General features: G+C 38.7%; 1 protein-coding gene and 1 long non-coding RNA gene across 2 annotated transcripts in view; one reads left to right on the top strand and one right to left on the bottom strand.

The window, feature by feature from the left end:
* The window catches only part of LOC121517213, a 51,435-nt gene that overhangs the window by 11,824 nt on the left and 25,833 nt on the right, over positions 1–13,778 (top strand). The gene's annotated exons all lie outside the window — the stretch shown is intronic.
* The window catches only part of znf512b (zinc finger protein 512B), a 46,117-nt gene that overhangs the window by 3,589 nt on the left and 28,750 nt on the right, over positions 1–13,778 (bottom strand). Inside the window, 7 exon segments of the mRNA XM_041798803.1 lie at positions 2–185; positions 1,946–2,044; positions 2,648–2,710; positions 4,888–4,989; positions 5,279–5,614; positions 5,730–5,975; positions 6,510–6,608. Of these exon segments, the coding sequence (XP_041654737.1) occupies positions 2–185; positions 1,946–2,044; positions 2,648–2,710; positions 4,888–4,989; positions 5,279–5,614; positions 5,730–5,975; positions 6,510–6,608 (1,129 nt within the window).

A 13,778-nucleotide genomic window follows, 5' to 3' on the forward strand; every position in this document is an offset into this window, starting at 1 on the left:
GTAGCGGTAGGTGCTTCAGTTTTTGTTTGGAGAGGCTCTACCACAGCTGGGCGCTCTTTGGGTTTACGTCCCCTCTTTTTACCGGTGGTGGCCCCGTTTCTCACCTCAGTTTTTATCCCGTCGTTCTCTGGCACTTTGCTCTTGCTACTGGACACAACTTGAGTGGCTGCTGCTCGAAACCAGTTCTAAGGCAACAGAACACAAAGTAAGTGATCAGTTCAGTCTCTAACAATAAGGCTATGAGAACTGCATGACATACTCTGTTAATATAAAAGCAAACTATCATTTTTGAATATGATATTATAGTACAGTTCTGGGGGTCTAAATTGCTGATATTAATAAATAACAAAGTTATTGTGTGAGATTTACGGTGCCCAAGCATGTTTGCCCAACAAAGTTCAGTTTGTTTGACTAATAGGAGTCAAAGCATGGTACACTTCCCTTGCCCTGGCATGGATGGAGGAGGTGGGCTTTAATAATAATAATAATAATAATAATAATAATAATACATTTCATATATAAGCGCCTTTCTCAACACTCAAGGTCACTTTACAGAAAGAAAACAAATACAAAAAAAAAAAAAAAAATCAACAGATAAAAGCTAACAAAGTATAAAATAGAACAAAATAATTACAATGAAACTGCTATCCTTTAGCCTGATATAGCTATCTCGGTGTTCTCCATTGTGCTGATGCTAAGACAGCACCATGCATGTCGTAGTAGTGATGACATATATTCAAGAGGTAACTGTGGTCAGGCCCGGCTGGGGCAGGGGCAGTGTCAGTGCAGGATATGGGGGGGGGATCATACTTTGGCACAGTATCGGGAAACTGTGCCTACTGTGATTGCACCTTACACTGTAAAACTGAACAAGAAGAAAATACTCAACATATTTGTTGAGACTGATGACATCAACATTTTTAAATAGTGGAATGTTTTTTTTGAGTATGACTCGACTGAAAATATATAATTTACATTGTATCCAAGATAACAGAACTCAAATATTAGAGGTGATAGATGACATAAAATTTTAAGTAATGCTCTCGGATATAACAGTTCTTGTTTAGCAACAGGTACTTAGCCATTTAAGTTGCATCAACTTAATTTCATCTGTATATACCCTTCATGATCACAATGAATAACAGAGTTTTATAAAGATATATATTGATTTTCATCATTAAGGGTAAAAAAATTACCCCAGGGTGCTATGATCACAAATACAGCTAAAATAATTCACAAGTTCTGCTCATTTCTACACTAAACCAAGTTGTTGTTTCATTGTAATGGACCATAAATTATAAAAAGAAGTGAGGGAATTGTTTTAATGATGGAATAAATGTGGCTATAAAGTCCTAACAAAGCTTGGGTGATAAATTATTCATATGCCTTATAATGACACAAATAAGATGGGGTCAATTTTGAGCAACAAGAAGTTTGATTATCAGCTGCCATGGAAAGAATTACAAGGTTTGTCTGTGATCATCCAATCAAATGCTACTCTGATCATAACTATACTCAAAATAATTCAACAGGGCTTTTTTATTCAAAAAGAAGGAATGAAACATTTTGACCATAAATTAAAGGAGAGTGAAAGATGTATGACTTGAAATGAAGTCAGGGAAAATAATGTAAAGGGGAATCTAGTCACACTTTGTCCTATAATGCTACAAAAATAATGAAACCAGATTGGGTCAAATTTGACTTGGGAGGACAACAAACGTGTAGTCCAAACAATGAAGATGGAAATTAGCTAGAAAGCTATAATCTGGTGCAGAGCATCTCTACTCTGATGAGTTTATTGTTTTTTTCTGTACATGGTCCCTGACAAATAAAACTAAAAATAAATGAAAAATAAGGGCTGAGTGTGTGTGCTGCAAATGGAGTGCAATCTAGGTAATACATAAATTATTAATGTTTGCAAAGTTTTCCACTGAGAAGTACCCACCTGTGAATGTGTTTTACTGATGTGATACTTCACACCACTCTCTGAGCTGAACTCCTTCTGGCAAATCAGACAAGTATACTTCCCCAGTTCACCACCGCCCTGCAACACACACACAAACACAGATATAAGCACATACATAAACACACTCCAAATATACATACACGGTAATCAGCTAAAAATGTTATAGCCATAAATAGCAGAAATGTATCATTTGTTAAACAAGAGATTGCAGACTTTATGTATCAGTCAACATCACATGATAGAAAAATGCTGTGCATAAAAGTTCCACTTTTTGCTCAGACCTACAAGGATGTACTAGTGTTAACTACTTACATTAAAACACAATTATCTGTCATAATTTTGTGTTGTAAAACCAGACAAGAACACTCTTAAAGTCCCCCATTATTTAACCTGACTTTAACTTTTTTTTCTATTTTCTAAGTTAATTCTCATGCTGCATACATTCATTTTATGAGTTGGTTGTACACAGACACACACAAAGCTCCTCAAGAACTTCTACAAAAGGCAAAACAGAATAAGGAAGAGAGCATACACAGTGCTGACCTTGTTATGAACTCAAGAACTAATCTAGGTAAAAATTCTCAGGGAACTTCCGCATGTGTGTGTCTGTTCTAATTTTAAAACACTGTCTAGAGAGACTATTGCTATCTGGTTGGCTGTGCTGCAGGTGAGTGTTTGTACCTGGCTGCAGTTGGCAAGGTGCGCTTTAAGTCCTGACACACTGGAATAGACAGCCTCACAGTTCTGAAACAAAACAGAAAGTTATCAAACAGAATCAGTTAGCGAGACCTCTGAGGCCCTGTGCTAAGTATGAAGGCAAATTACATATGATGACACATAAAGAGCCCTATCATATACCCAACGATGCTAAGCATTTTGGCAAGCTGCAAAAGTGTCATTCGTTGTCATTTTTACCTTTGCCAAGAAGATTATGTGATCGGCAGGGTTTTTTAGTTAGTTAGTTAGTTTGTTTGTTTGTTAGTTTTTTAGCAACATAACTCAAAAAGTTATGGACGGATTTTGATGAAATTTTCAGGAAATGTCAGAAATGGCATAAGGAAGAACTGATTAGATTTTGGGAGTGATTTGGATCACCGTCTGGATCCAGGAATTTTTTAAAGGATTCTTTACTATTGGGAAATAGGGCTTATGGCAGAGGTCTGCGCTCTCCAAGTGCTGTTCTAGTTTCAACCTGTGCCAAAGTTTTTTTAGAAGGATGGTTAATGAACTTGTGTCTCTGTTAGCACCCTTGTCTGACATCACCATGAGGAAGTGCTTACCTATACCTCTTAGATGCCTGCTACACTTTACCAAGCTAACTTTAAAACTCCTACGGGGGGTTTCAAATTCCAGCAGAGACTGACACAAATCTCTCTACCATCAATTTAGAAAGGCACATTTGTATCTGATTTTGAGGAATTATTTCAGCAGATTACTTTAATCACATCATCAAAATGTGCCATACAATGTCCCGGCTACTCTCTGAGTGATCAGTGGCACAATGGAAGGAGGGAAGCACATAAACCAACATGAGCGCGCTGTATTAGAAAATAGTTGAAATCTGCTGTGTTAAAGCATCATGTCAGCTTTCAGGCACATTGTCACATTTCACAGCACCATCTTTATCGTTTATATATCCCGTTGACATTTGGTTTGTCTACAGTTATCACTGCTGCATGTGCTCCGGTCAATGCCACTGATAGAGGGAATAACAAAAATCAAACATAATAGACTTTCTGTTATGAGGTGTCTCATATGTGTTCTTGATTGTCGCTCACTATACACACACTATAGGAGATGATACAAAAGGTTTTCTGAGAGTCAGCAGGTCACAAAACCCTACACCTGTTAGGTCACGCCATAATCATGCTGAAAACATGTAGTCTGACCTCAGCTTTAATCCAACCTTTGTGCAACCTGCTCCTCTCTTGAGAGGGGCCTAGCTGTAGACCATACATCTTTGACTGCCACTCTTTCAGACTGTTCATCTGAGATGCCGTCTCTTTCAGAAAAGAAATACATGCTAAAAAAATTCCAAATAAACTTAGATAAACTTCCGTTTAGGGTTATGGTAAAGGTTGAGGTATCTGTTAGGATCACAAAAGTTAAAAACATGACCTGCAAAACCTAACAACAAATGGAGTAATGAAGCTGATCTAAAAGTTTTCCCACAGGAAAAAACCTCATCCTCAATGAAAGCAAAACCTTGTATCTCCATTTTTCATGATTTTATTTTATTTTTCATAAATCAGTGCTATTGGACACCCTTTATATCTATCACTGGGTTTTTAACAAATTTTAAAGTTAAAATCAATTGAAAAATACTGCTTTTTTCATTCTCTGAAAAGTGGTGATGTTGGAGATAGGTGGTTTTGGCCTGACACCAGCAATTAGCTACATAGCTTATGTAGCTAATGTAGCTCAAGCTAAGCTCACAAAGCAACTATGTAAGCTATGTAGGTACATTCTTAGCACACCTACGTAAGCTTTAGCTATGTTTTCTAAAGCTCAAGTTGCTAAAGCTAACTTGGCTACATTGGCTTATGGAGTAACATTAATTACTTAGCTAGGGTAGCTATGATAGCTTCAGATATCTATACATAATCTAATCCCAGATTACAACTCTGACCTTTTCTCTGTTTTATTCATGAAATGTTGCAAAGTCTGTCATGTCAAATTTGCAATGTGGTTATTTCATGAAGTTACTGCCAGAATTTTTCTATGAATTAAGTTGAATAAGCATTTTTGCATTAGCAAATTACAACACTTACATTCTGAAATAAGACGGCCTCTTAGATGAACTGTCTTGCCTAACTCCAAACCTCGACTGCACACCATTTAACTAGCAACATGGAATCTGAATGATTTTTGTTCACTTCAGACTGTAGAAGTAGGGCCCATAACCTCTTCAGAGTTCTTACCACATTGATGCAGCAGATAAAGCCTTTTTCCTTAACTTGGTTTTTCCAGGTCTCTAGTAGCTCTGGGCTGAAGTTTGGGAGGCCAGGACGGGTGTAGTTTAACTGTAATAAAGAGGATAACCAGTATTAATATTCCATTTAGTATCAGAGCTGGAATGAAGATTTTTAGGCACATGATCAAGTGTTATTGTGCTGACATTACATTTTTCATACTGACACGTGTTGTTTAGAGCTCTTTTTGTGTAAAGGTTGGCTCTGTGCATGTAAGTGCCTGTTGGCAGATACTGGGTTGCAAATGCCCACTTGAAATGCTTGAAGCCTGTTCATGTGGTGACAGAGATTGTGTGCATGTCTATTGTGTTTGCTGACTGTGCCCAGCCCTCCTCCTCACCCTCTTGCTATCAGGCACTAGGTCATCCTTGATGCGTCTCTTGGTGCCCCAGTCTTTGGCGAGCTCATCCTCTGCTATCTCCTGCAGGTGGAAAACAGCCACCTGAGCTGACCGGCGCCTCACTCTGCCACTCGGGGTGCGTTCAAAGTCGTCCCCCTGGCTCTCATTCTGTGCTGCTTTCTCTTTTCCCCTCTCCTTTTCCTTTTCTCTGTTCGAGTCTCTGGCTTCTCTTTCCTTCTCCTTAGGCTGGATTGATGGTGCTTTCTCCTGCCAATCCTTCTTCTCGGGTTGGCTCTTCTCTTTTTTGCCTATTGTTGAGGATTCCTCTGGGACTACCTGAAGGAGAAGTGAGATTCTTATACGATGTGGACAAACTACGGCTTTGTGTTCAAGTTCAATCAAGTGAAAACATCATAAAACAGTACATGATCTGTGTCTTAGTTTGTCTTACCCTGTCTTCCCCGGTGTTGTTGTTGGTGTCAGTGATATTGTCTTTGATATTGGTGGCTGTCATGGTGTTGGTCATAGTTGAGGAGTGCTCAGTACGCACATGGTAGTCTCTGCCAGCTTTAGAGCGGTAGTTTTTTCCACAGTGCTGGCACAGAAACACAGGCTTCTCATCATCAGAGAACTCTCCTCCACAGCGTTTTTGGTGGTACTGGAAGCCCATCAGACTGGAAAAGTGTGCTGAACAACCCTGTATATTACAGGCGGAATTTTTGTGTGATTATATGGATCAAATAGCAAAATTGAGACACACATTAAGCGTAGACCTGGTTAAGTGGAGCAGAGTGAGGGTTTAATGGAGCAAAATTCCAGCAGTTGGTCGATATTCTGTGGTTATGGTGAAAAAAGATGGAGAAAACAGGAGGAAACTGCTCATTTTTCAGCGTGAGGACATGTCACAGTAGAGAGTCTATTTTTTGCAGCTTTTCTCTCTCTGCCTTTTGCGCTCTTGTGTGAGTAATGGGAAGCAGAGTGTTGATGTGGTTTTGGGCAACATGTCAAGAACAAGGCATAAAGGGAAAAAGGAGAAAGGGAAAGGGAAAAGGAGGCAGACACAAATACAGGGAGCCGGAGGAAAAGGGAGAAACAAACTCCAAACTGGCAAAGGAGGAGAGAGGAAAATGTGACATGAAAGATAAAATAGTTGTAGCAAAGGAAATGAAGGGCACAAAAAAGAGCACTACAGGAAAAAGGAGAAAGGGACACAGGGAAGAAAGGTGCATACCTCGCTGGGACACTTGATCTTTCCCATCTGTTTAAGCACTCGCCGCAGTCTTTCTCTCTCGTCGTGCATGTCGCCCGGCTGGCCTTCGCTCCCCGAGGGCTGAGGGCAACAAACACAACGTCACAGAAGCATTCCCCACCACCATACTCTACCCCCCACACCCGCCCTACTTGTTGTAAGAAAACTGTGATGAAAATGTGTTTTCCATCTTGGGTGTTCACACTGTGCCAGGATCATTAAACGGTTTCATGGCGAGGTTGTTACTCAAGGCGTGTTTATGACAACTGTCAAACTCATGTTTTCACACGAGGATTGGCTGGTGCCAAAGCCCGGCCAGGACCAGAACAACAGATGGCAAGGCTGCCAGGGAGAGGAAAGAGGAGAAGTGCAGAGGATTGGAGACAGTGTGGACATACTGAGGAATCCCAGAGGAGGGAACTTCATGTGTTTTCTCATGTGTTAACACACAGAGAAAGCACTGAGGAGTGGCCTAAGCTTTCTGAGAGGGTAAGGAGGAGATGAGATATTGCCAGAGTTCTTCACAGTTTCAAGTGAATCATGCTAAAGCCTGCAGGCAAGAGAACAGACACCGGCTCAGTCACTGATTTACACTCGGGAGGGGGGAACCATGAAACTACATCAGCATGTATTCTTAATGCCTCTAAGAGAGACACAGAAGGCCAAAGAGCGATGCAGGAGAAAAAGAGAGAATGGGCAGCAGTATCACAGGAACAGCAGCCAACATCAAGGTCAAACTCAGTGGGTGACCCCTCTCCTTCTGTCAGCCCTCTGTGCTTTCCTACAATGCACTGGGGCTTTGGCACGTGACCATGCTGACAGCACACGTATTCTTGGATAAGTGGAAAAATCAACTGATTTAAAACAGCTTCCTGGAATAAAAAAAAAATGCCTTTAGAACATAAGGGGGATAAAACACTCCCAATCCCTCCTTCCTGCTATCCCTTATCAGCCACAACATCATTTAGTCCATGCTGCTATTCAGTAGAGATCATTAGCTTTAACGTCATAACCACTCAAGGTAGACCTACCATGAGCTACCTGAAAATAAAACAATGAGATATGGTCATGTAGATGACATGTTTGTATGCTATCCACTTCATTTTAAGCCAACAGCACGATATTACCCACAGTTCGAACCTGTACAGGACAGGCCCTTTTTAAACACAAAATGCTAAATGTGAATACTTTGTGCTTAAATGCTAAGATTTGGACCCTGACTGATCAACAGTACTAGTGCGTTGTAGTTAGGATCTTAGATGGGAATAAACATATGACTGAACAAGGAGGCAGGACAAAAGAAAGCCTTTTTAAAAAGCACATAATGATAGAAACCTAGGAAGAACTTGTATTTATTCTACTGTTTCCCATGATAACATGAAGCTCAAGAAATTAATAAATTATCATATGAAGCAAGCTTTCAGATAAATAAAGTAAGATCTTACGAAAACCACCAATATGTACTCATTATCCCAGCTGAATTGAGTATATTTATTTTATTTATTTATTTGTTACATTGGACAATGCACATTAATGAACATGGACATGTAAATGTGCCAGATTGTAGGCATAGGCTAATTTCCATCTGTAGTCCCCGGCAGGTTGATGGTATATACAACAAAAAGTCCATTAAAAATCTACATAAAAATCAGACAGCACCAAAATCAGACAACACAGACAGTATTATAAAATACAAAGACACAGATAAAATAATACAGTATGCTGCTACATGACCTTAGCTTAAGACAGACCAGGAACAAATCAAATATATTGTTATATGTTCACCAGGGCTTTCATCATGGACTTCCTGCCTCAATTTTTCTACAGGCATATATTGGCGACCCACTGAAACAGCTTTGTGACCCACTTTCAATCAAAACCAATCAGAATACAGTGCCTATAAAAAGTGCTCACCCCCTTGGATGATCTACCCTTTCATTGATTTTATAAATCAATCATGGTGAATAAATTAGGCTTTTTTTGACAAAAAACAAAACAAAACAGAAAAAACTCTTTAACATCAAAGTGAACACAGACTTCTAACAAGTAATGTCAACTGAATAAAAAATATATTATGTAAAATAAGTGAGTGCATAAACATTCACCCCCTTCAAAGTGACTGACCAAATTTAGCAGAGGTCAAGCCATCTGGTGCTAGTAATCTCACAATTATTAAAATGCTTATCACCTGAGAGCATTTAATGTGTCTCAAGTGACTGTAGTATAAAGACACCTGTGTCTGGTAGGTCCAGTCACTGGTTCATCAATATTCCTGGTCACCATCACACCATAAAAACAAAAGAACACTCCAAGCAACTCAGAGAAAAGGTTACTAAAAGTATAAGTCAGGGACGGATACAAAACATGTCCAAGACACTGAACATCCCCTGGAGTTCAGCTAAACCCATCATCAAGACATGGAATTGATTTGTAAAATCAATGAAAAACATCACTTTACAGATACAACACTCCTGTTAGTTTCTCCTCTGATGAGCAAGCCCTTTCGTACTCATTATGTTTTGTGGACACAAGACATTTCTTGCCTAGCCTTTATACTAAAATAAAGTCTTGTTTATACATTAAATAACACTGACGTGAAGATGCATTCTTCAACATTATACCTACTGCAGAAGTCTATAAGATGTCCTCTATGGCCCATCTGCTGTGAGACATAAGGCTATTGTCACAGATATTATACAAAGGAAATACAAACATTAATGTTACCTGCTGTAATATAAAAATAAGCATCTGAAGAGAGACAGGAAATAAAAGGGGGGGGGGGGGGTGTTGGATGGGCACCAAACAGTGCCAGGATCAAGACTGGCATCTGTGACACAGGCATTGAGGACTATGGTCTCAGTAAATGAGCACCTGCTCTTCCAACTGACCTAAACCAATGCCCATCTACTGTGTAAATTTATTTTCTGATTTTACGATTTTACTTTGCTGCTTTCTTTCATTCATACTGCTCTTCTGTTTTTTTACTTTATGTATCTGCAAAGCTGAGTCTAGGAGGAAAGCACAGAATTTCGTGTACCTGCACTGTTCTGTATCAGTGCAAATGACAATAAAAATCTACTTTATTGCATTATCAACACTATACTATTCTGGAATGCTATGTGCATTATGGTTTTCTAAGATATCTGCAGTTCTGAACCCTCTTCTTTTTTGTGTGTTCAACATTTTATTGATTTTCAAACAGTAAATAGCAAAAACCCCATTTTACATTTGAAGTGCAATTTCAAAAATCTGTCCAGACCTGAAAGCGGTATGTAAAAGAAACAGAGAAGATCCTCGAACAAAAAATATAATAAAACACAAACAACTAAAACACACATACGCACACTTGTCCATTGTAAATATTGTCCATCAAAAGAGTAGTTCAGATATTTTTGTAATGACCTCTATGCTGCAGACGTGGTTAGCCAGGAATGTAGGGTTTCCATGTGAACATGTACTGATCAAGTTTGTCCAACAGAGAATATGTCACTCTCTCATTGGCTGCCAGCTGAGCCATAAATGTAGCCTATTCGTCATAGGGAGGCAGGTGTTTTCTCCTCCAGTGTCACAGTAGTATCTGCTTAGCTGTTGTGAGGGCCAGAATAATCCATCGTTTCTCAAAATGGGCCAGATCAAAGTCTTTGAGTTCCATGGTTGAGCCCAGAATGACCAATTTGTGAGATATTAGGAATTTCTTTTTCAGGACTTTGTAAATAACCTGTTTAATATTGTTCCACCAGTCTGTTAGTAAAGAACATGACCACAGTATATGAAAAATTGAAGCACCGGACTCCTCACATCTCCAGCAGTTGTCTGTTGGTAATAATTTAAGCCTATGCAATTGTTGAGGTGTCCGATGCCATCTATGTATTATTTTTAGTTGAATGAATTTACTGCCAAGTTCTTTATACATTATATTGATATTTTTCAAACATGACCTCCAATCCTCAGGAGATATGTCCATGGCCATATCCTCTGTCCACTGTTTTTTCACTTTAATTAGAGGATCACACAATTGTCCTTGTAGTAGCTGGTAAATTTTGGAGGCTAAGCCTTGGCATGTTACAGATTTTGTAAGAAGTTGTTCTACTGGGCTACCTGTGGGGCAGCGAAGAGGACTTCCTAACCATCTGGACAGGATGCTTTGTATTTGGACATATCTCCAGAACTGGTTACTTGTTAAATTATATTTATGTACAATTTGGTCAAAGCTTAGAAACTTACATGTGCAACTATCAAATAAATCTGACACATATAAAATACCAGCTGTTTTCAAAGTTTTCCAATTAACAGGTTTACCTCCAATGAGAATTCTATTGTTATTCCACTGAGAAGACCTGAAAAAGCCCCAGCGACCAGCTCTATATAATTTATTCCATATTATTCTGGTATTAGCAACAATAGGGTGTTCTTTTTGAGTTTGTTGAATGACTTAGGAACAAATAGACCAAACCATGGAAAAAGACCACTGCAAGCCTCAGTCTCTATCTGTAGCCAGCTGGGTTGTCTCTTGTTTCAGTGTCTTTTAACCATGTTCTAATACTTCTTGCATTAATAGCCCAGTAATACCATTTAAAATTTGGAAGGGAAAACCCCCCTTTCTGCACATGGAATTGCACTCTGAACCCTCTTCTTCTAAAAATCTTGTTAAAATGTCATCACACAAGTCAAACCTGTAGATGACAAAAGCCTTCTCTAATCAGCAACTACAGCACAACCGTGCACATCAACAGACTTACACAGAGTGAACAGAATCAAGGCTGTCATTGTGTCATGAAAGACTTAATCATCACATTTGAAAAAATCTGCAGGAAAAAGAAGCATTTGTTGAAGGTCTTCCTAGTAAACATAATGTATAACATGCTGGAGCTGAAATCATGTCGTTAAGCTCAGGGCATGACACAAAATGCTTCCATCAAACTGTTGGACGTGGCTGACAGTCAGCTGTTGTCACTGTTAAACTGACAAACTAACACACTAAAGCCTTTCACACTCATATATCTGCACACACACTATATAATAACATCAGAAAGAGTGCTCACATAGAAACACAATCACATATGCTACATGCTACAAGGTTTGGTGCACGTACATTCATTAATCTTTCATGATACTTTTTGAAACAGGCAGTCTTGAATTATTCAGCTTAGTTCATAGAATTGCTCTAAAGCAGGAGTGTCATGATAATATCTTAATGAAGCTCTCTGCTGTCAGAGTTAAGACACCTGCAGGAGGAAATATGAGCACTTCAGGGATGGGGAAACCAAGCACCCACCCTCAAGTATTATAATTTACAAACTTAAAGATCTAATTTGATAGAAAAAAGGCTCCAAAGCTGACAAAAACCACGCTAAAGATTTAATACTGACTCCTGATGAACACCTAAAGCCTTCATCAAACATGGTGAAAGCTGAAAATAGCATGCAGTGGATTTCCATACATAGAGTCTAAAGAGCAAGTCTGACCACTTTCTGAATGCTTGTAGCACTTTGTTGTGGTGTTTAGTAACTAACCACCCCCGTTGGTTCAGTGGGTCAGTGTGACAGTGGTGAAACATTAGCCCTCTAAGCCACTAAGCATGGGTCATCACCTATATTTGTACAAGGGCCACAGATGTGGTTGGGGCTGGAAATCAAAATAAACTACATGTTTCTAATCATCATGTTATTGTTTAAATTTATTTTCTCCCAAAATGTTAGTAAGTCATTGCCATTAACAGTGAGATCAGTTCCTATCACCTATACTGCAGTCTGCCGCAAGGGGGCGATTGAAATATTTTAGCTACATATTTGTGGGCTGTTACATTGTCCATCATTTAGCTTGATGCTAATATGCTGAATTGTGATTGATGTAAATGTGTGCAGAAAATGGGTCTTTTCTTTTGCTTCTCTGGCAGAGAAAAACTTCACTTTCAAAGACCCTGAAGTAGGAATTTGTTGCAGAAACATGCAGCTTGAATCAAGAACAGACTGATAAGTATATAGTTATGAAGCCAACTCACATAAATGTCTGTAGGTCTCTTGTTTGATAAATTCATGTTGAATATATTATTTAACATAGCTGAACCTTCATGAAATCATCCCACAGTATGTAAGGTGTCTAAAACCAGATTCTACGAGAAGCAGGTCGGACCAAGTACTTGTGGGTGTGCATGTGCAATCACAGTGAGCAGGGTGCATACTTTTACTAATGTTTCATAAAATCCTTAAAAGTTTTTTAATCTCTGAAAATAAAAAAAAAAGAAACCAATGGGGCTGTTAATTAAAGGGGCGCTAGAAATGGTTTATATTTGCAGGATTGTTTTGATACATCACAGGAAAGCTGGGTTACATCGGGACAGAGGATCAAATTATTTGAACTCTTCTTTTTCTTCTCCTTCCGTGTGTTATGTGTTATTAAAAATAACTTTGATTTCAGCATAATCTCACCAAATTACCATGATTTCATATTATAGTTAACTAACTAAAAGCATATTTTTTAATTAAAATGGGTAAATACACATTTTTTTTTTTTAATTCTGCAATATTTGTTGTTATTTAGAAGGCATCTGGCAACCCCTATCAGTGGCCCAACCATCATGTTGAGCATCTCTGCCCTAGGATACTGAATTACTGTATTATAGTCCACTCCTGGGCAAACAAGCACAGCAATTTTTGGAGAGTAGTATCTGTGCTCCAGGTTGAATATTCACTTCTTATGTCTGAGGGATGGATTTCTATAAAACTCATCAAGTATTATGTCATGCCTGATAAATAGCTTTCAATCTTATTTGCTTTTGGGGTTTCTTTAATAGCTGTAATAATAATATAATAAACTTTATTTTATGTAGCACCTTTAAAAACAGAGGTCTACAAAGTGCTTTGACAATAAGAAGAATCACAATTACGACAAAGCATCAAACACAAACAGCAGACCATAAAAAGAAAGACAAAACCCCAACAAAAGAAGAACCCATGAAAACATGAAAACTCAGCCAGCACCTGAAGTCCAACATCATAAAAACCCAGTAGAACATTATAAACACGAAATCATGTCAAGTTAGAAAGACATCATAACTGTAACATTCCAGAATAAAGGGAAACCAAGAACAAAAACCCAGAATAACCTAGACCAATCCAGGCAACACAGGAACCCAACTACGTAAAAGAAATGTAAGAGCATCTAAAAAGCTGTAGAGATTTAAAGAAAACAGATACCCTGATGGGAAGCTGTGGGGGGCAATGTGGCCCTATGCTAATGCTTACTGCACTG

This window comes from Cheilinus undulatus, linkage group 11 (genome assembly GCF_018320785.1).
Source record: "Cheilinus undulatus linkage group 11, ASM1832078v1, whole genome shotgun sequence".
Classification (NCBI taxonomy): Eukaryota; Metazoa; Chordata; class Actinopteri; order Labriformes; family Labridae; genus Cheilinus; species Cheilinus undulatus.